The following is a 23,474-nucleotide window of genomic DNA, read 5'->3' as shown; positions in this document are numbered from 1 at the left end:
CTATAGCGAAGAACAAGACTCTTTCTACTTTTATACCGGCGTAAACTATAGGAAATTACAAGTATGTTTTACTAAGGAAGGCTATGCTTATGTAAACGCTAGAGATGCAGATGGAAAATACGTTAGACTATATCTTAACAAATTCAAGAAGCTATATGGCATACCATTTTAAAACATTTTTTAAAACAGTATATTTTTACATATATTAAATGCTTCAGGTTGAAAAACAAAGAACAAATGTAACAGATACAAAACCGTTAGACTATATCTTTACAAATGCCGGTAGGACTATATCAGATGAAGAAATTTCATCCCGAATTGTCTTTCATATACAACTACGGAAAAGTGCTGAAAAAGTATTGAAAAATATATTTTAGGGTAGATGGTTAGATCTAACCTCATTTCTAACCTCTTTTCTACCATCGTAGAAAACACACAAAACTCTTGAATTTTGTTGCTGAATTCAATAAAAATATATTTTAGGGTAGATGGTTAGATCTAACCTCATTTCTAACCTCTTTTCTACCATCGTAGAAAACACACAAAACTCTTGAATTCTGAGTAAAATTCTGAGTAAAATGACATATGGAACACATACTTTTTTCAGTAAGGACATATGGGGTAGAAATGAGGGTAGAAAACAGGTTAGATCTAACCTTCTACCCTAAAATATATTTTGGGTCATTTACACTCATTGACGAAGAAGTCTCGACAAAACATATACGAAGAAGTTTATTTCCTGTGTTGTTGTCTCTTCCGATAAAAGTTTCGAACATGAGAACCAAAAAACGTTTTTTGAGATTGCGGAAGAGTTCAGGCAAACGTTCATATTCTGGATATGTTGGGAGCAGTTCGAAACATCTGAGCTGACTTTCGGACAAAATTGGGACAATGTCAGAAAATTCATCTTTGGTCGGACTGCTTGAAGGTAAGTCCCTTACATGTAAGTAGCTCTGGTAAAGTCTTCTCATTTCTGCTAACTTTTGGAGTATAGCTTCGTAGTTTAGAAGTTTTAATTTTAATTGTCTTATTCCACTCTTTACTTCTAAACGGTAAGTATCCATGAGGTCAAGAGTAGCTTTGGTAGCTTTAAGTGGAGCTATCTGTTCCTTGACTTGTGCAATTTTGGTTGCAATTGTGGTTTGAGCTCCTTCAAGTTCGCCGTCTATGTCGTTCTCAACATCTTCAACCATAGCTTGAAACTCTTCATCGGTCCATTGAGATTGGTGTGGGACGAATTTAACTTGCTTCATTCAAAAAATGAAAAAAATGTTTTTACTCAAAGCGTGCCATGTATATGGCTATAAGAAACTTACCAGAAGGCTTCTTCTTCACATGAGACTCTGGTAACTTGAGTGTTGGTGTTGGAGTTCTTGGGGGAGGTGGCTCTGAAATTTCAAATCTCTCTCGAGCGCAACAACAGATGTCAGAATAACATTCCCCACTGTCTTTCTTGCCACCATAAATTGTGTATTGACCGAACTTGCATTTGCAGGAAGACCGGTCAATACAAGGTTCACAGTTGAAATAGTTGTACACAAACCTGTTGAGTACGAGTGTGAGTAAAAACATAAAAAAAGTGAAGTTAAAATGAGATGTTTACTGAATTGGTTGGATGTCGCCTTCTGAGGTTATGAAGAACGGCTGTCCAGAGTAGTGAAGTAGTGCTCTGAGAATTTGTGTAATTCGTGGAATTGGGCTCTCACGATATGGAAGTAGTATCCAAGGACGTTTCATGAAGAACTTCAAGAGGGCTTCTTTCTTCACATCCTTAATATCATCGAATGCAGTGCCTTCTGGAACTTGAATTGCAACACCTGTTTCAATTTCCAACTTTAAGACACTATTCTTGGACAACCAGAAGCCAATGGACTTGCTTGGTTTGCACTTGCTGAGATATTCCTTCACGGTTTCATTTACCTCAATTAGATAAATTGCTTCGTCTAAGGGGTCAAGCTCCATACTGAGTCAGTACAATATTGTACTTTTTCAAGACAATGTTGTACTTTTTCAAGACAATGTTGTACTTTTTCAAGACAATGTTGTACTTTTTCAAGACAATGTTGTACTTTTTCAGAACAATGTTGTACTTTTTCAGAACAATGTCTCTCAAATTTGAGTACAGCTGTACTTTTTCAGAACAAGTCTTGAACTTTTTCAGAACAATGTTGTACTTTTTCAAGACAATGTTGTACTTTTTCAAGACAATGTTGAACTTTTTCAGAACAATGTTGTACTTTTTCAAGACAATGTTGTACTTTTTCAAGACAATGTTGTACTTATTCAAGACAATGTTGTACTTTTTCAAGACAATATTATATTGTTTCAGAACAAAGACGGTTAAGACACAAACGAATGTCCGACGTCCCACCTACTGAACCCGTTCCACAGCCAGAAGAACAGCATGCTCCAGCACCACAACAGGTTCCACCTCCACAAGGCTACCCACAGCAACCTCAGTTCCAACAAGGACCTCCGAATTACTACCAATTTCCACCTCAAGGTTACTACCCACCTCAAGGTTACTACCCACCACAAGGCTTTCCAAACTACCCTCCTCAACCCATGCCTTACTTCCCTAACCCTTGGATGTTCATGTCAAACCCTCCACCCCAATTCCAATCTCAATCCCAATCGAAGAGAGACCAAGAGTTCGAAGAAGGTCTGAACCGTTTACGCAAAGAGTATGCCACAGCCCCTATGGAAGATGACAGGCTTTCAGTCTCTTCCCTAAGGTCGACCAATTCGACTCGTACCACAGATTCGGTTCGTGACCGTGAAGACTACCTCAAGCAGTCTGAGAGACTCTTCATCTTACAGCCATTTACAGTTGGAGCTCTCAAGAACATGCGCAATTACGAAGGTCAGACACCAGCTGGAGACCGCAAAACAGACGTACTCGCAAGAGCAGTCCAACTGGTCAAGACAAAGACTGAGATAGTCGACTTCATTCTTGCAGCTTGCCCATACAAGTAAAAAAATAAACAATTACGAGTTAAACTTTTTACTCTTTCTTTTCTGAGTTGTTTAGAGCTGGTTTCTCTTGTAGAAACCTTTCGTACTCTTCCATGGTCATGTAATTGCGAATTTGGTACGCAATTCCAGGTTCGTTGTTTTTGAACCTTACGTATGTAACGCTTCCATCCTCCTCAGGGAAGTAAGCTGCTAACATCTGACCAAGTTTTCTCGGTGACTCGGAGCTCATTAAAAATGTCACTTTTTAAACGTTAAGTTTTTAGTCTTATTTTACCCTTTGTTTACCCTTTGTTTGTCAAGGTAGTATTGGAGTGCAATTTCTCCAAATTCTCTGTGTCGGAGTTCTTCAGCATTTTCCAAGGTGTACCTGGAGAACTCAAAGAAGTTGTCAAGAACATACTGCCATGCTGCTCTTCTGAGTTCGTCGGTATTTTGGAAGTGTTGCACCTTCGAGTCTTCGGACATGAAAAAATAACACTTTTTCTATTAAACCGTTTACAATTTGAATTTTGTTGCTGAATTCGGCAAAAATATATTTTAGGGTAGAAGGTTAGATATAACCTCTTTTCTAACCTCTTTTCTAACCTCATGAATTTTCATGAATTTTATACAGAAAATGCTTGTTTTGAGGTCGAGCCACTTTTGGCTCCACCGTATTCTTTCAACCAAAACTCATGAATTCGGCAAAAATATATTTTAGGGTAGAAGGTTAGATATAACCTCTTTTCTAACCTCTTTTCTACCCTCTTGAATTTGTCATGAGTTTTCCCGAAATAAAAAATAAAGTTGGTTTTTTTAAAAAAATATTTTTTTATTTTTATTGTAAGAACATGTTAGCAACAACAGCACCAAACTCTTTAGTCATGAATCCTACGTCAATGTTAGTAGAGATGAAAAGCTTCATTCCTTCTTCATATACTTTCGAAACAAAAATCCAGAAGATAAAGCAAGAACTTTTAACAAGTAATTTAGACTGTAGTGCGAAAGATGAAACAAATGAACAGTATCTTTATGAAATGCAGGACATTATTGACCATTTACCCAAATTGCCTGAAATCCAACAACAAAAACTAACTATTCCTGAATTCGACGAAATAGAAGTCAAAGCAACTGACTCAGTAGAAATAAAGAAGTTCATACGAAAGGTTAACTATGAGTTTCTTGGATTTCATTGCAACCACAAAGTCATGGACAAAGATTGCGATATGGTATATAAGAACATCTCTGACATATACAAATCTGGGGAGTTTAAGACCTACGACAACTTTGTTTCGTTAGTTGCAAAATGTGTTTGGAAATAAGAGATAAAGATAGTAGGGTAAGGTATGGAACGAACAAATAAAACCCGCAACTTTTGAGTTAAAGAGAGCAATTGACGCCTTAGTCATACTAGCAGGTAAGGTTTCAGAATATAACGCAAAAATGAACCCACAATGTTCAAAATGTAAAGCAGCAATGAGGAAATATAACTACTCCGTCAAAGAGATAGAACGTATGCGAAACGACTATGCTGACTTAAAGAAAGAAGTAGAGAAACCAGCAGAAGATAAAATGGACATGTTGACATTTCTGAACAAAAACTATCCAACAGCTGACGATTTCCTTCTATCTGACGTCAAGAAGAAATATAAAGAAACTTTCGGCATTGTGAAAACATTCGATGTACTGACAGAAGAAATAGAAGCTACAAAACTGTTTAGAATTTCACGAATTCACAATGTTTACCATGTAAAACGCTTATAAAATAACTGGGGTAGAAAAGAGGTTAGAAAAGAGGTTATATCTAACCTTCTACCCTAAAATATATTTTTATTGAATTCTGAGTAAAATTCTGAGTAAAATGACATATGGAACACGTACTTTTTCAGTAAGGACATATGGGGTAGAAAAGAGGTTAGAAAAGAGGTTATATCTAACCTTCTACCCTAAAATATATTTTTGCTGAAAAAAATGACCAAATTTCATGAAATTTCTCTAGACCGACTTTTACAGGGGTAACAGAGTATTTTGACAACTTCAAACAAGCAGAGTAAATGAACCATTTATTTTTATTGACTTTTTACAATTTGAACTTTGTTCGCGTAGATGTGAATTCTGAAAGAAGTATGAGGGTCTTGTATGACTTTGTACTTCTCCCATAGTTCATGTCTGTCAAACTTACCTGCCATGGACTCTTTCATAAGTTCCATGAAATCGTCTTCGGACAATCCAGGGAAAAGTACAATGTCAGTAAGTATTCTCTTTACATCCTTACTTAAACTCTTGCTGTCTGTACACAAATGACAACTGAATGTTAAAGTGTCTGAGCTTCTTAAGAATTCGACACATGTCTTGTTCTCTGTTCTTTAACAAAGGATGAGAAGCAAAGTCATCTAAGATAAGAAGACATCTATGAGGGTAAGTCTTCCAATCGTACGATTGCAATTTCTTCGAAATGTATTCTATCTCTTTCTGTTTGTTTCTGAAGTGTTTCTTCTCTAATATTCTCTGCATTTCCTCATTTGGGTCTTTAAACTTCGAATTATATACTCATTTATAGCATTGTACTTCAAAACTCTTCTTTGGTACTTCTTTATCCAATCTAACAACTCAGAGTCTTTTATACATACTAACTTAGACTTCTTTATAATATCTTTGAACGAATTGACGGTTTGGTCAAATTGACCAGAAGTACTACAAATGACTACTAACTCATAGAATGGGTTCTTCTCATCTAGTTCTTGTTGTTGTGCAGCCATTTTAAGATAAGTGAAAGTCTTACCCGACCCAGGTGGTGCAATTAGACCTGTTATACCATTCTGAGCAAATAAGAACTTGTCATGTATGGGTTTTATCTGAGCATTTTCTAACTTCCTCTTGTTCTTTTTAAAACATTCTCAAATTTCTTGTCAATGTCAGCAAACTTTTTTTCTAACATATTTTTAGAAAAATTAAAATTTTTATCTTTTAGAAAATGTCTAGCGATTTCGCTATCTATATTCGAGACAAACTTTTCGACTCAAAACATCTGTCGACCATAAAATCTTACATAGTGTAAACAAGAAAGGTGAATTTGTTCTAAAGTTCTGTTTCTGGGAATATGACAAGAACCATAAAACATTACAAAGAGCAGTCTTAAAATTTGTCAATGACAGACTTGTTGACAGAGATGACGCCGATTGGAAAGATGAAGTCCAACAAAAGTTCTTAGAATGCAAAGAAGACACATGCGCTGTTCTTGAAGATGAAATAGAAAACAGAATAGAAGAGCTATTAAAGGACAAAGAACTTTTACATAAATATGGTTCGAGAAATTTGACATAACTCCACCAGAGAAGAAGAGAAGAGAGAAAGAAAGAAAAGAAAGAAAGAAAAAGAAAGTAGAAGAAGAGAAGAAAGAACCTGAACCAGTTCCAGAGAAAAAGAAATTTGACATGTAAAAATAAAATTTTATTTTTAGAACATTTCTGGGTCAATGTCAATGTTCTCTTCCTCTTTAGGAGCAAACACTGGCTTAGACTCTAAAATCTTTTTACCCAATTTACCTTGAACTTCAACTATCTTAGACTCATAATATTCATAGTCGTCTGCTTTCTTTGGTTCATAAGGTATAACAAGTTTGTATGCTTTGCCTTCTTTAAGGTTTGAGAACCTTCTGTCAAAATTTTCTTTGACTGCTAACAAACCTTCTATGTCTAAGTCTTCAAATTTCGCACCATTTTTAGTCACAATAGCAAACTTAACTGGTTCGATGTTCCAAACTTTGTCAAATGTAGACTTTTCAAAATGGTAGAAGTAAACATTCAAATAAGCGAATGGGTCTAGTTCTTCTTTAACTGACATATACTTGTTGACTGAAATATATTTCGTCATCTTTTCTATCGGATAAAAAAATATTTTTTTTAAATTTACTCATAAAAATTTTTTCTTTGTATATACGCCGTTCTGAACATCTAAAAGACTTTTGACATTTGCCAAGAATGTACGTTTAGAAGCTGCCATATAACCATATTCTTGACAATATTGTTATACGAATCGTACAATGACCTTTCATCTAAACACTCAAAGTCAGTTTCATCTATGAACAGTTCATATACACTCTTGTTTGCTTCTAACAATGTTTGTCTCTCTTCGGTATGTGGAATTTGTCTTGGATTGAAGTTAGAAATATCTAATTCATGAAATATGAGAACAAGTGGTTGTAAAAGTTAGGTTTAAAGTTTCTGCTAAGTCGTCAAAATATTCTGTATCTTGCATATGAGAATCTGACGTTCTGACAACTACATATCTTCTGTCAGAACTTTCTAACTTCATCGGAACAACATTGTTTTGAAACCATAATGAAGTTTGCACATTTTCACAAACTCTTTGGTCTTTATACTTTCTTTCAACAACTCCAACTTTGTCTGTTATAAGACTCTTCAAAGCATCTGAGTTCAAAACTTTTGTTGTATCTATACTTTGAAGTTCGTTACATACTATAAGTTTCATATTCTCTATTGAAGAGTTAAATTTACCGCAGATGTTTTCTAAGTTTGTCATATTAGGGTTCGAATAGCCCTCTAACAGTTTGCATAAGATATCTGTAAAGAAAGTGTTCTTACCAGTTCCTTGTTTTCCAATTATAATGAGAGCAGTTTCATTTTTAGCACTTGGATGTTGTAAGATGTTTGCAAACCAACATAAGATAACTCATAGACTCTTTCGTTTCCATTGCATATAATTTCTTTGACATGGTCTAACCAAGCTTCTATAACATTTTCTTTCCATTCTACTTGTTCGTATTTATATCCAGTGAAGATAGAATAGAAGTTTGGAGATGGTGTATAGAACTTTATACCACGAACTGAAAAATCTTCTAACTTTGACAATAAATATCCCAAGCATCAACATCTTCATACCAACTTGCACGACTTTTATTTTCTTAAGTTTCTGTCTTTCTTTTCTGAAACTTGGTTGCTCTTGGTTTGTTAAAGACAACATCCCATTCTTTCATAACATAACATTCTGGGGCAGAGTCAACATAAATGACTAAACGTTTCAAATTCTCGACTGCTTTGTTATAGTCTCTAAAATGGACACATATTTCTGAACGCTTGGAAGTCATAAAAATCTGAAACGTCTATTCTGTACATTTTTATAAAAATAAAAAAAAATATTTTTTTATTCTTGAGCTTGTTGTTGCATTTGTTCCATTTGTTGCATTTGTTGTTCTTGAGCTATTTGTTGTTGAAGTTGTTCTTGTAGTACAATACTTTCACCAGTTGCATCTTCCAATTCGAAACTTTCTGCCGTCATTGACAAATACATAGGACATAAAAGTTTTACAGGAACAAAAGTTTGCGTCAACTAAGGTTAAGTTTATGTTTGCCAAAAGTGTTTGAGTTACTAAAGCTGAAAATTCTGCATTCGAATGAACAATAGGCAAACAGCAGAGAAAGTGTTGTTTATACGCATGAGTATCTTTTGGTCATAGTAGTTTCTGTCGACATTCGAATAGCACTTTGAACCTAAGTTTGAAACAATATATAAAATAGGTGTACTTAAAGTCAATGGAACAGACAAACCTTGTATGACACCTTTTCCTGTTATAGGAAACTGTTGGTAGTAAAAACCAGATATAAGTTTTGTATTATAGCTCATATCGTTTATACTAAACTCAGTCGGACATCCAAACATAATGAAACCTGCTCTAGTTGCAGCACATGTTACATCCGTCCTTAAAGTATTAAATAAGTCAACAAAACCTGTTGGTGGTATATCTGAGTAAGTATCTTCAAAGAAGTTTTTTTACCATTCACAACAACAAAGTCTTCTGGTGTCAAAAGAGCAAAACAGGCTTTAGTCGTCATCGTGTTTAAGGTCAGTTTACAATATCGTCCTTGAGGACTTTGTAAGTTTGTTGTTATAGAATTATATGACTCAGGGTTTTTAGTCGTAATAGTATAAACCACTATGTCTTCTGCCATTTACTTAGCAAGTAAATTTTAATGAAATGTTGTGGTCGTCAAATATTTTTATGACGTCTGGGAAACTATATTTTAAGTTCAACGTTTCACCTCCTTTCATAACGTATATCTTGTCAATGACATTATATGAAACACCACAGCAAGCAATGTCGGGTTCTATTTCTTTGATGTTTATATCGTCTGCCTCTGTCAAAAGTTTCAATAGTTCTTTCAAAATTTCATGAGGTGCGATGACATATGAGTTCACTTTTACAGGGTTGTGTTCGACCAAGTTTAACATTATACCCAAAGCTTGACAAATTTCTCCTGAGTTTTAAGTTTGTCTTTAAGTTGTTGGTAGTCGTTTCGAATATCTGCAACAGAACTTAAGTCTCTGCTAACTTCAGGATATGTTGGTTGTTCTTTTACAGGAACTATTGTTATACCATCTTCGTCTTCGTATGGTTTCCCCACTTCAACATCTCTTTCTTTGACATTGACAACAACACTTTGACTGTTTGTTTGAGTTGGTGAATTTAACTTCACATCTGCCACCGCCATTAAACCTTTTGAAACACTCACGCTTCTATTTTTCGGAAATGACATTTTACTTAGAATAAAAAGATGGACGTATTTGAGTATCTCTTCGAATTGAAGCAAAACAAAGTTTACACACACAAACAATACAAGTTCATTGACAGAATAGTTCTTTATACAAACAATGGAAAATGTTATAGAATAGCAGTCTTTGCTGAACCAAAATATTTTCATAAAGCAAAGAAAGTTTGGTATAACCGAGATGGTGAAAGTTCTTGAAGCAGACAAAAATATAACAACAAAACTGACCGATATTTCTAAAGGAAAGTTATAATACAATTTTATGTCAAAACTGGCGTACTGTCAATATTTGACGGAGAGAAGTCAGTTCAAGAACAACTTACTGACCTGCTGCCAAAATCTGCTCGATGGGAAGCTGTCGTTATGCCAATCTGAGGAGCCCCAGCAGGTTTCATCGAACGAATTTTCAAAAGAGCATCTTCCGTGAAAAGTGCTATTGGTTTTGTAAACTTCTTTGCTTCAATTCATCTGGACCGTCTCTGTCACCAGTATATTGTATTTGAACTGTACCAACAGTTGAAATACCACCCATAAAGTCTTCTGATCAGCAAATGAATGCCAAGCCAAAAGTTTGAACGGTCTCCATTTGTATATTGAGTTTTTTGAGCTCCTGTATGAGTCCATACTTCACATATGGCATAATAGAACTTTGCATTTCAGGTTAATGGTTGTTGTGAAGTTGTGTTAAAGTTCATAGCATCTAATGTCAAGTTGTATGACCTCATATCCTCAACTGTAGAATATTCTTCTCTTGGATAGTATTTGCCATCTATGTTTATATGGTATTTAATACCAGGGTTGTAGAAGCAAGAATAGTCATTTATAGTTCGTCTGAACAGTACAAACATAGTATCTGCATGTTTCATTGCAGTTGTTAAAGCAATATCTGTTCTTGCACCTGGTCAGCACTTTGGTTTCCAACTTCACCTGCAAAGTCTTTGACAGATATTTGGTGTATAGGGAACATAAGTGGAACTGCAATATATTTGGCAGCTAAAGCATTTGAAAATCTGGGTCCAACATATAGACTGCAAGTCTGCTTTCTATTCTCTTGCATTCAAATTTTCGCATGTGAACTTAACTGGGTCCCAAGCAGTTCCAGCAGCATTGAAGTAGTAGTTTACTTCAGTGTTGAGGTTTGAGAAACCAAAGTCTAAGTTCAACTTTGTCTTTGCAAAATTCGGCGAATGACGTTTGATTTGCTCCCTTTACGTCTGTAAGAGTGAATGGGTCTTGTGTTGTGCAATGACTAAGTTATTTTTGCTTGGAGTAAGTTCAATAGAAATTTTCCTGCCCAGTTTGGCAAGTATCTTAAAAACCTGAAGATGAGGAAAGATGACAAAGGAACTCTAAGTTTCAGTTTTACTTTGGTTACTGCTGCTGCAGTTTGTCCAGAAAGGTCAACATAAACTCCTGGAACGTTAGGGTCAAGTCTTCTTATTTTCTCAATAGTTGCATACTGGTCTGTTTGTTCTCTAGCTTGTGGTTGTACTGAGTTTCTCAAGCGAACCATTCATAGTTTGCCCATGTTACTGTTTGAACTAAGTCAGAGTTAGAATATATCTTATATCCCATGAAAACTTCTGGAGCATATTGGTATCCGACATAGAAAATTCCATTGCAACCTTTCTTGTCAGACAACTTGGCAGAAGGTTTTATTTCAATGTCTTGTTCCACGTATAAGAAAGAGTTGTCAATAGAAATAATATGAAACCTGTCGCAAGCAATATCTACTGTTGTTGAAGAACCTTCTCCAAACTCACCTACATTTCCATAAGAAACAGCAGTTGTATATTCGTAAGTTCCAGGAACTATTTCTGACCTTCTAATGGCATTGTCGCATTCGTTATACCATTCGGAAACATTTCCATTCATGGCATCCAAAACTGTTGGCGTTATATTCTGAGCGGCGTACATTTCATATGAGTAAAAATATGAATAGTTGGATTTATATGTCATAATAGAACCCACTCCGACCAAGCTTTACTTTCTTCCTGACTGAGTTTTTAACTCTTCTTTTTTCCTTCATTGCCCTCTGCTTGAAGTTGTTGCATCTTTGCATTATGTTCATCTAGTATGTTGCAAATTTCCCATGTCCTTTTTGCCTTTTGGCTCTGGTCGCCCATCTCAGGTAACCTATATCCTAGAAAGAGTTTGTCATAGTCTGTATTTGAGTCTTCGCGTATTGTTTGCATGACTCTTTCCTGAGTTTCCGGTTCAAGCTCTTCAAACAGTGCCTGTCCATATGGAATATGCTCGTTTCCAAATATATGTTTTTGTAGCCATTCTGGTTTTCTTTCCATGTTACCAACTATATCTTTTGTGAATGGGAAGGCTTCTACCCAATCTTTCAGTCTTGCGTCGTTTATTTCTGTAGTTGGTTTTATTTTGTCAAGGAACATGTTTTTCAATACTAACATTTCATTTGGTACTGTCCATTTGAGTTTTCTTAAATATTCATCCCTTCTCGGTTCATTGTCTGCAAAGTAAGTTTTTATGACATTTTGTAAACTTTCGTTTGCAAGGTCATGTACAATAGGTTCTCTTCCTTCTATCTCCCTAACTTTCTTTCTAAACTCTTCACCAAATATACCATCTCTATGGTTCTGTGTAGTTCTTTGAGATAAATGTTCTAGAACGTCAGGTGTTATATTTCCATCAGCCATGTTCATTTCATACTGGTCCAAAATATCTGCATCTTTCATATCTTTCAATGGCATTAAAGCCGCGCTGAAAATACCAGCTATATCTGGTTCACCATTGACTTCCATTGCGTCTACAACTTCTTGGAATTGAGGTTGTAAGTTTATGAACCACCTATCCGGGTTAGCTTTATGACCCCATCTCATTGTAGTTCCATCGTCTGCAGAAACAAAAGTAGGTTTGTTTCCATCTTGGTTAGGTTCTGAATGAACTTTAAACAATGTTTCATTTCTATATGTTTTCTTGAAATTTAACCTTTTATCTTCACCGAGTTCATCCGAAGATTGAACGTTAAATGCTCGTAAGTAAAAAGGGTTGTTGTATTTGTGTACATTTTTTTTCAGTTCTTCCATTCTATGCTGGATATTTTCATCTGATGTTGGAGTCTTTTGTATGTCGGCAAACATTTTTCGATATTCTTCTACTATGTCAGCCGAATTTTTTTTAGACTCTTGAAATATTCCATATTCTCCGCATACTCTTGTTGAGGGTCAAGATTTTTCGGCTGTTCCAAATCTTCATCTAGTTCTGTGAAGTTAGTTTCCAAAGGAAGGACTTGTTCGTTTCCTTCAGGCTCTTCTAGCTTTTGTTGCTGAACTATTTCTTCCATGTCTGGTTGTATCTGAACTAGTTTCTTCCTGTGGAGTTTCTTGTACCTCATCTGCTGGCATTTCATATATTCCGAGACCGTTTTCAACAAGTTCCCTTTCTAAGTCATCCGGACTCATAAACCTTTCTTCTTTCGTTCCGTCTCTATTTTTTACGCGTTTCATGAAGAGAGTTAAATTGTCATTTAGCTCTGACATCAAATATCTCGGAGTAAATTCGTTCATGTCATTTGGATGATATGCTATTAAATCATATCCCTTAGCGAGCTTGTATTTTCCAGGTTTGAAATTTATCCCCTTTGGTGCAGAGCCATAAAGCTAAATAGTTCGGGTCAGTATTTCCATCCTTGAACTTTCTAATAGCTTCTTTATATCTGTCACTAAAGTCAATACTATCTGGGTAACCATAGTCTTCTTTAAGCATTTTTAAGAATTCTTGGTTTCCTTGTTCTCTACTTCTTTTATGTCCTTGCTCTGTTTGTGGTTGTTGTTGTGCTGGTTGTGGTGCAGTGTTTTGAACTGTTGGTTGTTGTGTTGGTTGTTGTGCTGGTTGTGGAGGTGGTTGTTGTGCTGGTTGTTGTGCATGCCTGTGTCTGTGTCCATGTGACGATGTAAATGTTCTAGGTAGTCCTGGTGCAGGTGCTTCTCTTGGAGGGTTTGGTGGTATATAAGTTCCACCAGCTGGCACATATGTTCCATCTGCAGCGTAATGTCCTACCTGACTTTTCGTTTTTAAGAAAGCATTTACTAGGTCTGTTTTGGTCTGTTGTAACTCTTTTTCTTGACTTTTCACAACAGTTGCTCTAACGGCGTCATAGGCACTTTGAACTGCCTGTCTCGTTGCTGCATCTGTTATTTTCGTCATATTTTGTGCTACTTCTTTTAACTCTTTGTCGAAACCTTCAGACTTCAGTTTCTTTCCAGATGAGAAGTCGTTCACTTGTTTCACCTTACTATGAAGAGCTTCGAAAGCGTTCTTAAAGTCAGCATTTGTTAAAGCTTCATTTGAACTGTCTTCATCCGCTTGTATTTTTGTCCTTATTGACCCTATGAGTTGGGCTGCTTTAGCGTTGGCTTGGCATCTAACCAGTCATTGTTAGCTTTTATATATTTCTGCACTTTTCATTGCCTTTTGCATGGCTGCGTCGTTATTTTTACTTTCTTGTGCTAAGTTTTCATACTGTACGGTTTGGTTTTGCAACTGTAAAAGTTTTTCTGCCTTTACATTTGCTTCAACTTCTTTTTATACTCATCGCTATCCATATATGTCTTCAGGGCTTTTTGTTTTATCTCTTCATCTTTCAGTATTTATATTGAGTAGTATGGTTTTTCAAATTTATGACATCTTGTTCCATTTTTGCTACTTCTGCTGCTTTTTCTGACACTTTTTTCGCATATTCCTCTGTACTTAGTTCTTTCAGTTGTTCTTCTTTCTTCTTTTTCTCTACGTTTAACTCATTGAGTTTCTTTGTGTGTCTGTCATATTCTAGTTTCTTTTCGTTTTCACTTATTTGTTTCTGTATGTCTATGTTTGACTTTTTGACATCTGTTATTTGATTTTTGAGTGAACTCAAATTCATTTGACTTTGAGGGTTATAGGCTGTTCCGTCTGCAGCTCCACCATAGCCTGCCATTTTCGCTAAAAGTCCCGCTCTTAAACCTCCACTCTGTGCACCAACAACTCGGTTTAAAAAGCATAGGATTGCTTGACATTTGTTGCAACATAGTGGGGTCATTCAGCATTTGTTGTTGCAACTGTTGTTGTGGTGTCAGTTTTACTATTGGATGTTTCAATGCTCTCTTCCTCTTACGTATATTCTTACGTAGCTTACGTGGCATTTTAAGTGAAGTTAAAAAGCGGTTTTTGACAGATGTTTTATTGTGACTTCTTCGTAAAGACTTTGTTGTGACTTCTTCGTAAATGAGTGTAAATGACCCAAAAATATATTTTAGGGTAGAAGGTTAGATATAACCTCTTTTCTAACCTCTTTTCTACCCTCTTGAATTTTCATGAATTTCTTCGTAAAGACTTTGTCAAGACTTCTTCATCTAATTTCTCATGAACTTTCTTGTCTATGTTTTGTTGAGATTTCATCGTAAAGACTTTGTTGAGATTTCTTCGTAAATGACCCTAGTAGTATATTTTTGGTGTAAATTTCATGAAAATTCAAGAGGGTAGAAAAGAGGTTAGAAAAGAGGTTATATCTAACCTTCTACCCTAAACATTATTTTTGTCTGATTTTACGAAGAAGTCTTGACAAAACATTTACGAAGAAGTCTTGACAAAACATTTACGAAGAAGTCTTGACAAAACATTTACGAAGAAATCTTGACAAATTCAAGAGGGTAGAAAAGAGGTTAGAAAAGAGGTTATATCTAACCTTCTACCCTAAACATTATTTTTGTCTGATTTTACGATGAAGTTTTGACAAAGTCTTTACGATGAAGTTTTGACAAAGTCTTTACGATGAAATCTTGACAAAGTCTTTACGATGAAATCTTGACAAAGTCTTTACGATGAAATCTTGACAAAACATGAAAAACATATATATTTTGTGAAAAGCTCCTGGAAGACCCGTATATAAGAACTTCATTATACTCATTCATCCTCAGGGCTAGAAGGCACGAAGTGCCTGGAAGCCCCACTACCTTTTTTTTTTTTTTTTTTTTTTTTTTTTTTTTTTTTTTTTTTTTTTTATGTAAAATGAAATCAACATTTTTCTGCAGAAAACATTTTATTTTTGATTTTTGAATGAATGAAGATTTGCAGCCACTCTATAATGAATTCATTCAAAATGTTCAAGGATATATAGAAGGTAATCAAGAAACTATTGAAGCATGCAAACAATGGCTTGAAGGCTTCTTCACAAATCAAAGAATTGGATTTTTATTATGTTCATCCTATGGCTTAGACAGTGTTAATGAAGATAGTTATGAACACATACTGCTACTTCTTGCATTTATTAAACAATTTTTAAATCATGACATTGAAAATCCAGAAGAAAAAGTCGAAAAAGAGTGGCTGAGCTTCGAATACAAAGATTTAACCAAAAATGCAATTGTCAAGAATAGAAATTCCGATAACGAAGGCGTTCGTAACATGGCAGCTAAATGTTTATCAATGATTTGCGAATATGACCCAGAAATATACAATGAATGCGTTTCAGAACTATTTACAGAGCTACAGAATCAAGAGCAACCACCTACAGACTTCTCTCTTAAGTTTTTTAAAGAGTTATTCGATGCAGATTTCTTTTCTAAACATAAAGTCGATAATATGCTCAATTTAATACTCCAACTTATCAACGAATGTTTCAGAATATATACATGGGATGCAGCAAGCAACGATATTAAACTTTTATCACTGAAATTATTAAATCCTTTAATTTCTCATTCCCAGAACGAAATTAATGCAGAGAACATTACGCAAATCATCTCATATACATGCATGACTATTCAAGAGCTACAGCAAACGAACCAAATCGAAAATCCTTTATATAATTCTTCATTTTATTTCCTCAAAACTATCTACAAAGTGTATTATAACATCATGAAGCAAGTGTTCCGCGAGATGGCGCATACGATTTTCGATCCAATCAACTGCCAGATACCAATTGAACAACATTCTCCAGAAACTCATAATAATACGTTCGCCAACCTTATGTTTTTAATACAGATCGCAAGATTCGAGCATTTACTGTACAAAGAAGACAAAAGCAAGGTTAATTTCATATTATTAGATTATAATCTTCAACAAATCACGGAATGTCTTATACATTTGCTCATGCCGGCCAATCCAAACGACCAAACAATAGAAGACCCCGAGAATTCCGAGCCTTCCTTCCTTGCAAGTTCAGCTTTATGCCAACTTTGCAAAATTCCAGAATATTTCAAAATCATGTCCCCGATTCTTTTCGGTTATGTAAACCAGAATATTACAAATAACACCGATACGACCTTTATCGTCCAAAATACTGTTCTTCTTTGTCTTCTTTCAGTCACATCTGGTCCCAGAATTGAGGGAGACGAAATCTACCAATACGGAAGTTCTATACTTATAGAGAGGTACTTGAACTCTGAGAATCGAAGACTTGTTGAAACATCTTTATATGTCATATACAAAATCATCAAAAAATATGGAGTGCAATCGCCAGAAGACCTTTACTTCATAATGAACAACGCAATATTACCACAGAGAGAAGCAGAACCTCAAGTGAGACTGAGATGTTCGAATATAATTACGATTTTATGCGAAAATGTACCTGAAAGCGCCTTAGAATCGATGTTTGATATTACCATACAGACAATCCGATGCCTAACTGATGGAACAACACCAGATCAAGAATCAACTACTTTGGTCGCTCCATTTGACTCATTTTACCGGTTGATTAAGAGACTTCCTGAGACAGAAGAAGTAAGAGTTAAGCTTTTAGACCTCATTCTTCACGTAGATGACTATTTCCCTCAAACTCATCTGAATATGAGAATTGGCCGCATGATCGTGATATCTACTATTGCTAACAAGCTCAAGAAAGAAATGTCCCAGTACACACAACCCGTTTTTGACAAAGTTTTGACAGAATTAATTTCATTACACGATTTTGAGTTCTGGAAAGAGGGTTTAGTAGCACTTCTTAAGATCCTTGATACAGGTTCAGTGTCATCTGAAGAAAATTCCCAGAAAATCAACAATTTAATGGAGATGGCCCTTCAATCTTACAACGAAACCATCATTTACGAGGGTGTTCGTGTTATTGGTAAGTTCTATGGCACATCTGTACCTTGTTTTGTTGATGAATCCCCAGAAATTATTGATAATTTGTTTAATTTGGCGACAAACATGGAAAGTAGCACTATTTTCAAAGGAATCATGTTTGCTTTGCATGATATAACATATGCATTCAGCGAACCTAATGATGATACAATAAATTCCACGATTAAACTGTTATCTTTCGCATTAAGTCGAAAATTCACTCCAGACATCGAATCTGCTGTTGCTCCGATGCTCACGGCATTTTCTTCATTGTTCCTTTCGAAGCCTGACATGTCTAAAGTGATTTCCGACTTTCATAAGGAAATTATTAAGTACATTGAGTTCATTTCTAAGAACAGGATGATGACTGATACTATATTCATTGCTGCTTGCAACCTTATAAAGGTTATTGGAACAAATTGTAAAAGATCTAAACTTGCTCTCAACAGATCCATTATTTTGAACATGTTGAATGAGAGAAAGACAAATTTAGATCCAAAAATAAGTTTTTATGCAACAAAAACTTATGATTTCGTGACAATGTTGTAATATATATAGAATTTTGTTTATTTAATAAAATAGAAATTGTTTTTAATCAATATTTTTTATTTTCTTTTAAGGATGAACTTACAATATGACAGGGCCATCAATTCAATTGTTTCACGCCAGTTGTCAAAACTTTGAATTAAAGTTAGATGGGCGTAAGTACAGCCTTAATATGTAGAAATTAGTTTAATCAATATTTTTAGTTTCTTCATCAGTGATGCCGATTTGGAAGTTAATTTCAATTTCGGAAGTAATTTTGAAAACCTTGTATTATCTTCCAAATTGGTATCACTATTTCAATAAAACAGAGTTAATGAGTTTACCAAATTTTGGTCTGAAAGTCTGCAGGGTGATTTATGTTATCCTCTATAATAACATTTCGCAAAGGCCATGTGGAACTTCTCTTTTTCCTGGTGCATATGGCAATGCAAAAGATGAATATCAGAAAACATCTTTATTTTATTGTTTCTCAGAATAAATAGTTTACCACAATAAAAAATTTTATTTCTTATTTAGACATATTAATATAATTATTATTTTAAATCATTTAGCATATAATAAAATTTTCGGTATAGCTGATATTGTTAACTTTTGTAAAAAACTGATCAACTTGATGTATTCTTCTCAATTTTCCGGATCCAATTGAAAAATTTATATAAATATAAGGTTATTTTATATTATATTTTTTATCAAATTAATTAAGAATCACAGCAATATTTAAAATAACTGCTTTAAAATACTAGCACTTCATTTAACAACAGGACCTTTATATATTAATGCAAGCTTTAAATTCATTATAAAATTCCACAATACTCAAACAAAAAGATTTTAACAAGAATATCATTTGGTTTCACAGGATTTTTCAACAGTTGGTCAAATATCTCCTTTTAATTTATCAAAAGGAACATGGTTAATTAGTTAGTATACAAGTCTTGGGTACGGCGGCACTGCGTTCCACCTTACCCAATACTTGTGAATTTGACACTTTACAAAGCCGCCAACCACTTCACCTCACTAACGACTTCGCTAACAACTTCACTAATGAAAAAATAAACGTTCACACTAACGTTCCCACTAATGTTCTCATTTACAAAAGTATTGCAACTTCCCATTGCTGTGCTTCACACAATAGTTCATATTCTTCAGTATCGCTGCTGTCACTCCAATCGTCAGAGTCAAAATCACTGTCAAAATAAATGTTAGTAAGTTTTGACAAAGCTAATGAAACACGCTTACCGTTTGTATCTATGCTTGTATAAACTTTCCATTATGTTGTTGTCATAAACGCTCAAACTAACTTTACCCTTTCTCCCTCGTATCTGATAGAATGTATTTTCACGAGGAACGAAGAACAAATTCTTGAACTCATGACCGTTGTAGTTTGTTATCTCAATAGTTTTCGTCATTTATATAAAAATAAAAATAAATAAACTTAAAAATTAATGATATCACCACCCTCACACGTATGAAAACATAGCACAAAAATAAATTTAGGTGAAGTGGTAGATCTCACCTTTTTTCACCTGTTTTTCACCCTGTTGAATTCATTGCTTTATAACTCTCTTCCTTTCTCCAACTCTTCTAACTTCTTCTTAAGTTCAGCAATGTTGTCCTCATGAAGTTTAATCTTTCTCAAATTCCTTCTTTATCTAATGGTTGCTTTATCTTTCTAAACTGAACTCTACCATCCTTCATAGTATGAATGTAAAAACCTTCTGGAATAGTTCCTGATTTAATGTATTCTACCAAAAACTTTTGTTTCATTGCTTCAGTGACTTTATTTGTCATTTCAATCAAATAAAAATTTTAATATTAAATAAAAATAACGTTATTTTTTCAGTAAGGAAACGCAGGAGTTTTACGATTTATTTGAGGAGTAGGTTCTGGTTTAAATGTTGGAGTCGGTTTAGGAGTTGACTTTTGAACAGGAGTTTGTACTTCCATAGGTTCAGGAGTCATTGAAGGTTGTTTGACGTTGGTTTTGGCGAAGGTGTTGGAGTTTGTTTAACTTCAGCTACTTCAGTATTATTTACAACATTTGCTTTATTTCTTTTCAACATCATAACTGCTCCTGCTGTAGCTAGCAAACCTAGTGGGAGACCATATTTTATATAAGGACTTGACCAAATGCTATTTTTGACAGGAGCTGGTGGAACACCTAACCTTGGTGAGACTGCTCTTTGCCATTGTGCAGCTCGTAAGAAATATTCAATAGGTGCTCCATAATCGTTTGGTAAAGTTTGTTTCATAGATGGTGAAGGTTCACGAGAGCTTGATGAAGAACTCATTTATAAGCTTTAAAAATAAACGTTCATCCTTTATTCCTCACTGTCGTCCGTAGCTAAGTTATAGTCATCTAATCTTATTATGGGATTCCATTAGCACGCACCTGAATGGCAAAGCAACAATCCCTCATAAATCCAATAAGTGGCTTTGGTACATTTTCAGTTGCTAGTTCAATAGGTCCTTTAACAGACAATTTGTATGTTATTGGAGCAGTAGATGTTTGACCTTGCTGGAAGCAAAAGTCCACTTCTGTTGGAAAACCACATAAGAAATGTGTGTTGTCATAGCTATCCCATTTATGTTCCACACTACCATCATCCACCAATGACCTCATAACATCTTCATTAAATCCTATCATATCATTGTTTGTATTGCAAGCGTTCGCAACCATTTCATAAAATACAGGTCCATATGATTTTTCAGGTTCTGCAGGCATATTTCCATAAGCTCCCATGGAAAGCTGAAGATATTTAAACTTAGGGTTCTCAAAATTAACATAATAGTTGTCTTTCTTTCTAAATAGTGCCCAAATACTTTTAACATTAATAGGCGTATAAGCTGCTGTAAATGTTGCACTTGAACTATCTGTATTCTTTGAGAATGAACCGTCCATAGGAATCCAATCCATAACTTTAACAGGAAAACATAAAGCCTCGTTTGTATAATGTTCTACAAGTTCTGTATAAATGTTAGGGTCTAAAGAGAATGACTTTGGATGAATGAAACATTCATTAAAATCCATCTTTGTTCGAAATAGTTGCTGGGTTACAGTTGTAATAGTAACTGTTCCACTAGCTTCTACTGCCTTCGTTATCATAGTGAATGGTTCATTCCATGGAACAAATTTATTTGTCGGTGGATTTGAATCTGAAGCAAATGCAACTTTAAGAGTTGGATTGAAAGCAATGATATCATTTACAGATATAGATGTGCATTGTAAGGCGTCGCTACTGAACTTTACTTTAAGCTGAATGTTTCCTGCAAAAGCTGGAATAAATCGAATAGCTTCTAATGGAAGGAATCTTCTAACAGGAATTCTTAAACGAAGCTTAAAATCAAATGATTTTCCTGCTGTAATTGGACCACTAACAATTTGTCCTGTTCTGCATGTTCCCGAATGACTCCATACATCTTCATGTCGAGTCTTTGAGAAAACATCTACTTTCTTTATTTGTTCGGTAGTTTGTGAGTTTGAAGTTATATATGCTTCTTCTCTTGCGTTGTCTTGAGAATATACGATACGACCATTTGCAAGGATTTGATATCCAGCAACTGCATAGAAAGCGTCATCGAAACCAATCCAAAATCCTGGTGGGTTTGTTTTATTGGAACCTGAACCAATTTCTTTATCTACAATAAATTGACCTTCCATTTTATACGTAATGAATGTATTGTAAAGGTCCAACATATTTTCACCAGGAGGTGAGAGATTGAATGTTACCCATGTGTTATCTTTAGCAGTTCCAGGTTGTGATGGAATCTTTGCGTCAGAATATTTTCTATTAGTGTCACCAATTTGAACTGCATTGTCTATGATATCGAAATATGAGCGAATCTGATGAATATGCTCTGCTGGAGTAAATTCGTTTAACTGTTCGTTCTGCATGTATTTACTTCGATAAAAATATCTATTTACTTCATTATTCTCACTCTTCTTCTTGGCATTCGTGGTGGAAGTTGTTTCTTGACATTTTCAATGAACTGTACATTCTCTTTTGTCTCAACTTCTTTCACTGGTGGGTCAGGGTTCTTTGACTCGGTTTGTTTTTCAATGAAATTCACGAACTTTGCAATAAGCTCTTGGTTCGTTATTGAAAGTACATCTGGCTTCTTTTCTTCTGGTTCTATTGACTCAGTTTGAACAGAAGGTTTTATATGGGCTTCGTGGACTTCACCCTTGCCATGCACCTTAATGTTGTCGCTTTCTGCATTCGCTAATGGAACCTTTCTTTTTCTTACGTATATTTTACCATCTTTACTCTGACTTACGTAATAGAAAGGATGTTGTATTCCTCTTGCGTCATTTAATATAATAGACTCTCGCTCTGATTTTGACAAGCTCATTTTACATCGGTTAAAGTTTTAATTTTGTTTTTTATCTGCAGTCAAATGACTCAGACAAGCCCTGGACAAGACCCAAGGGGTCATAGATGTGAAGCATTGAAGAAAGAAATTCGCGAGCAAATTTTATCCGAACTGAAGGAACAAAACAAGAACAAAAGCCAGAGAGACCAAAGAGAAAACTTAGTGAAAAACAACTTGCTGCATTAGCTGCTGGAAGACAAAAGAACCCACGTTTGCTGGCGAAGAAAGCTAGAGAAGAAAAGCAAAGAAGAACAAAAAGCTAAAGAAGCTGAAGCAAAGAAAGAGTAAATGGTTTATTTTTATCGGAAACTAAATGTATAGACAAATACCTTTATCTGTTGCGTTCAGTAGTGAAAACCCTGACGTCAAATAAAGGGGAACAGAGTAACGTTTAAGTTTCCAACAGACTGGATTGTGAACATAAATGAAGAGAAGTACATTGGCATAACATCTATGTATATAACACGTGCTTTCAGAAAGGTTGAATTTATACTTCAAGTCGAGATAGAAAATGACGAACAGTCTTTAAGCGCCCAAAACATTCACATATACAAATACTTTAAAGAAGATACAACATTGCAAAATGTATGATTTCATTTAATGAGATGTTCGAGAAAAAGTTCAACATTGAAGTACAAACTTTACAGCCTTTACGTGAGTTTCTTGCACAACTGAAAGAAGAAGGTAGTCAGCCACAACTTATAGACTTTCATTATGAATTTAATGAAAATGAAGATGGAACTCATGACTGTCAGTTTGTTATATATTCACCATTCAATGAAGTAGCTAAAGAGAAAGAAAATCCATTACGTATTAAGGTTTCAAATCTCTGAACCCAATGAAGACTTCAAGAATGTTTTCAATTATAATGCAATGCTTCCGAGGAAAAATGAATTTTCAAAGATTGTAACACCTGGCATTTGGATAGAAAGCAAGCTATATTATATTCAAACTTAAGTAAGGGAGTTGAAA

At 34.9% G+C, this 23,474-nt stretch overlaps 4 protein-coding genes and 5 pseudogenes across 9 annotated transcripts, besides 4 other annotated features; 3 read left to right on the top strand and 6 right to left on the bottom strand.

Annotated features, from left to right (window-relative positions):
* Nucleotides 1-15,512: part of a mobile genetic element that runs on past the window's edge.
* On the bottom strand, nucleotides 660-1,253 carry TVAGG3_0245150 (uncharacterized protein; the record flags this gene model as incomplete). The annotated part of the gene is made up of 1 exon (XM_051227825.1): nucleotides 660-1,253. The coding sequence occupies one exon, from the start codon at nucleotides 1,251-1,253 to the stop codon at nucleotides 660-662; it is 594 nt and encodes a 197-aa protein (XP_051112811.1).
* On the bottom strand, nucleotides 1,276-1,572 carry TVAGG3_0245140 (uncharacterized protein; the record flags this gene model as incomplete). Its single annotated transcript, XM_051227824.1, has 1 exon — nucleotides 1,276-1,572. The coding sequence occupies one exon, from the start codon at nucleotides 1,570-1,572 to the stop codon at nucleotides 1,276-1,278; it is 297 nt and encodes a 98-aa protein (XP_051112810.1).
* On the top strand, nucleotides 2,356-2,976 carry TVAGG3_0245130 (uncharacterized protein; the record flags this gene model as incomplete). The annotated part of the gene is made up of 1 exon (XM_051227823.1): nucleotides 2,356-2,976. One exon carries the CDS (start codon nucleotides 2,356-2,358, stop codon nucleotides 2,974-2,976), a length of 621 nt encoding a protein of 206 aa, XP_051112809.1.
* TVAGG3_0245120 lies at nucleotides 4,164-4,719 on the top strand (annotated as a pseudogene). The gene has a single exon. A coding segment is annotated over exon 1 (556 nt).
* Nucleotides 11,498-12,577, bottom strand: TVAGG3_0245110 (annotated as a pseudogene). Its single transcript has one exon. A coding segment is annotated over exon 1 (1,080 nt).
* On the bottom strand, nucleotides 13,141-14,671 carry TVAGG3_0245100 (annotated as a pseudogene). The gene has a single exon. A coding segment is annotated over exon 1 (1,531 nt).
* Nucleotides 15,414-15,512: a terminal%2Cinverted (terminal inverted repeat of Maverick-3 transposon ID:TVAGG3_0245090).
* Nucleotides 15,513-15,584: 72 nt separating this feature from the next.
* On the top strand, nucleotides 15,585-18,437 carry TVAGG3_0245080 (armadillo (ARM) repeat-containing protein family; the record flags this gene model as incomplete). Its single annotated transcript, XM_001313461.1, has 1 exon — nucleotides 15,585-18,134. The coding sequence occupies one exon, from the start codon at nucleotides 15,585-15,587 to the stop codon at nucleotides 18,132-18,134; it is 2,550 nt and encodes an 849-aa protein (XP_001313462.1).
* Nucleotides 18,438-19,047: 610 nt separating this feature from the next.
* Nucleotides 19,048-19,700: a terminal%2Cinverted (terminal inverted repeat of Maverick-1A transposon ID:TVAGG3_0244960).
* Nucleotides 19,048-23,474: part of a mobile genetic element that runs on past the window's edge.
* TVAGG3_0245070 lies at nucleotides 19,968-20,419 on the bottom strand (annotated as a pseudogene). Its single transcript has one exon. A coding segment is annotated over exon 1 (452 nt).
* TVAGG3_0245060 lies at nucleotides 20,730-21,716 on the bottom strand (annotated as a pseudogene). The gene has a single exon. A coding segment is annotated over exon 1 (987 nt).

The sequence above is a fragment of the Trichomonas vaginalis genome, chromosome IV, assembly GCF_026262505.1.
Source record: "Trichomonas vaginalis G3 chromosome IV, whole genome shotgun sequence".
In the NCBI taxonomy this organism is placed as follows: Eukaryota; Parabasalia; order Trichomonadida; family Trichomonadidae; genus Trichomonas; species Trichomonas vaginalis.
This window is presented reverse-complemented; position numbering and strand designations above follow the sequence as displayed.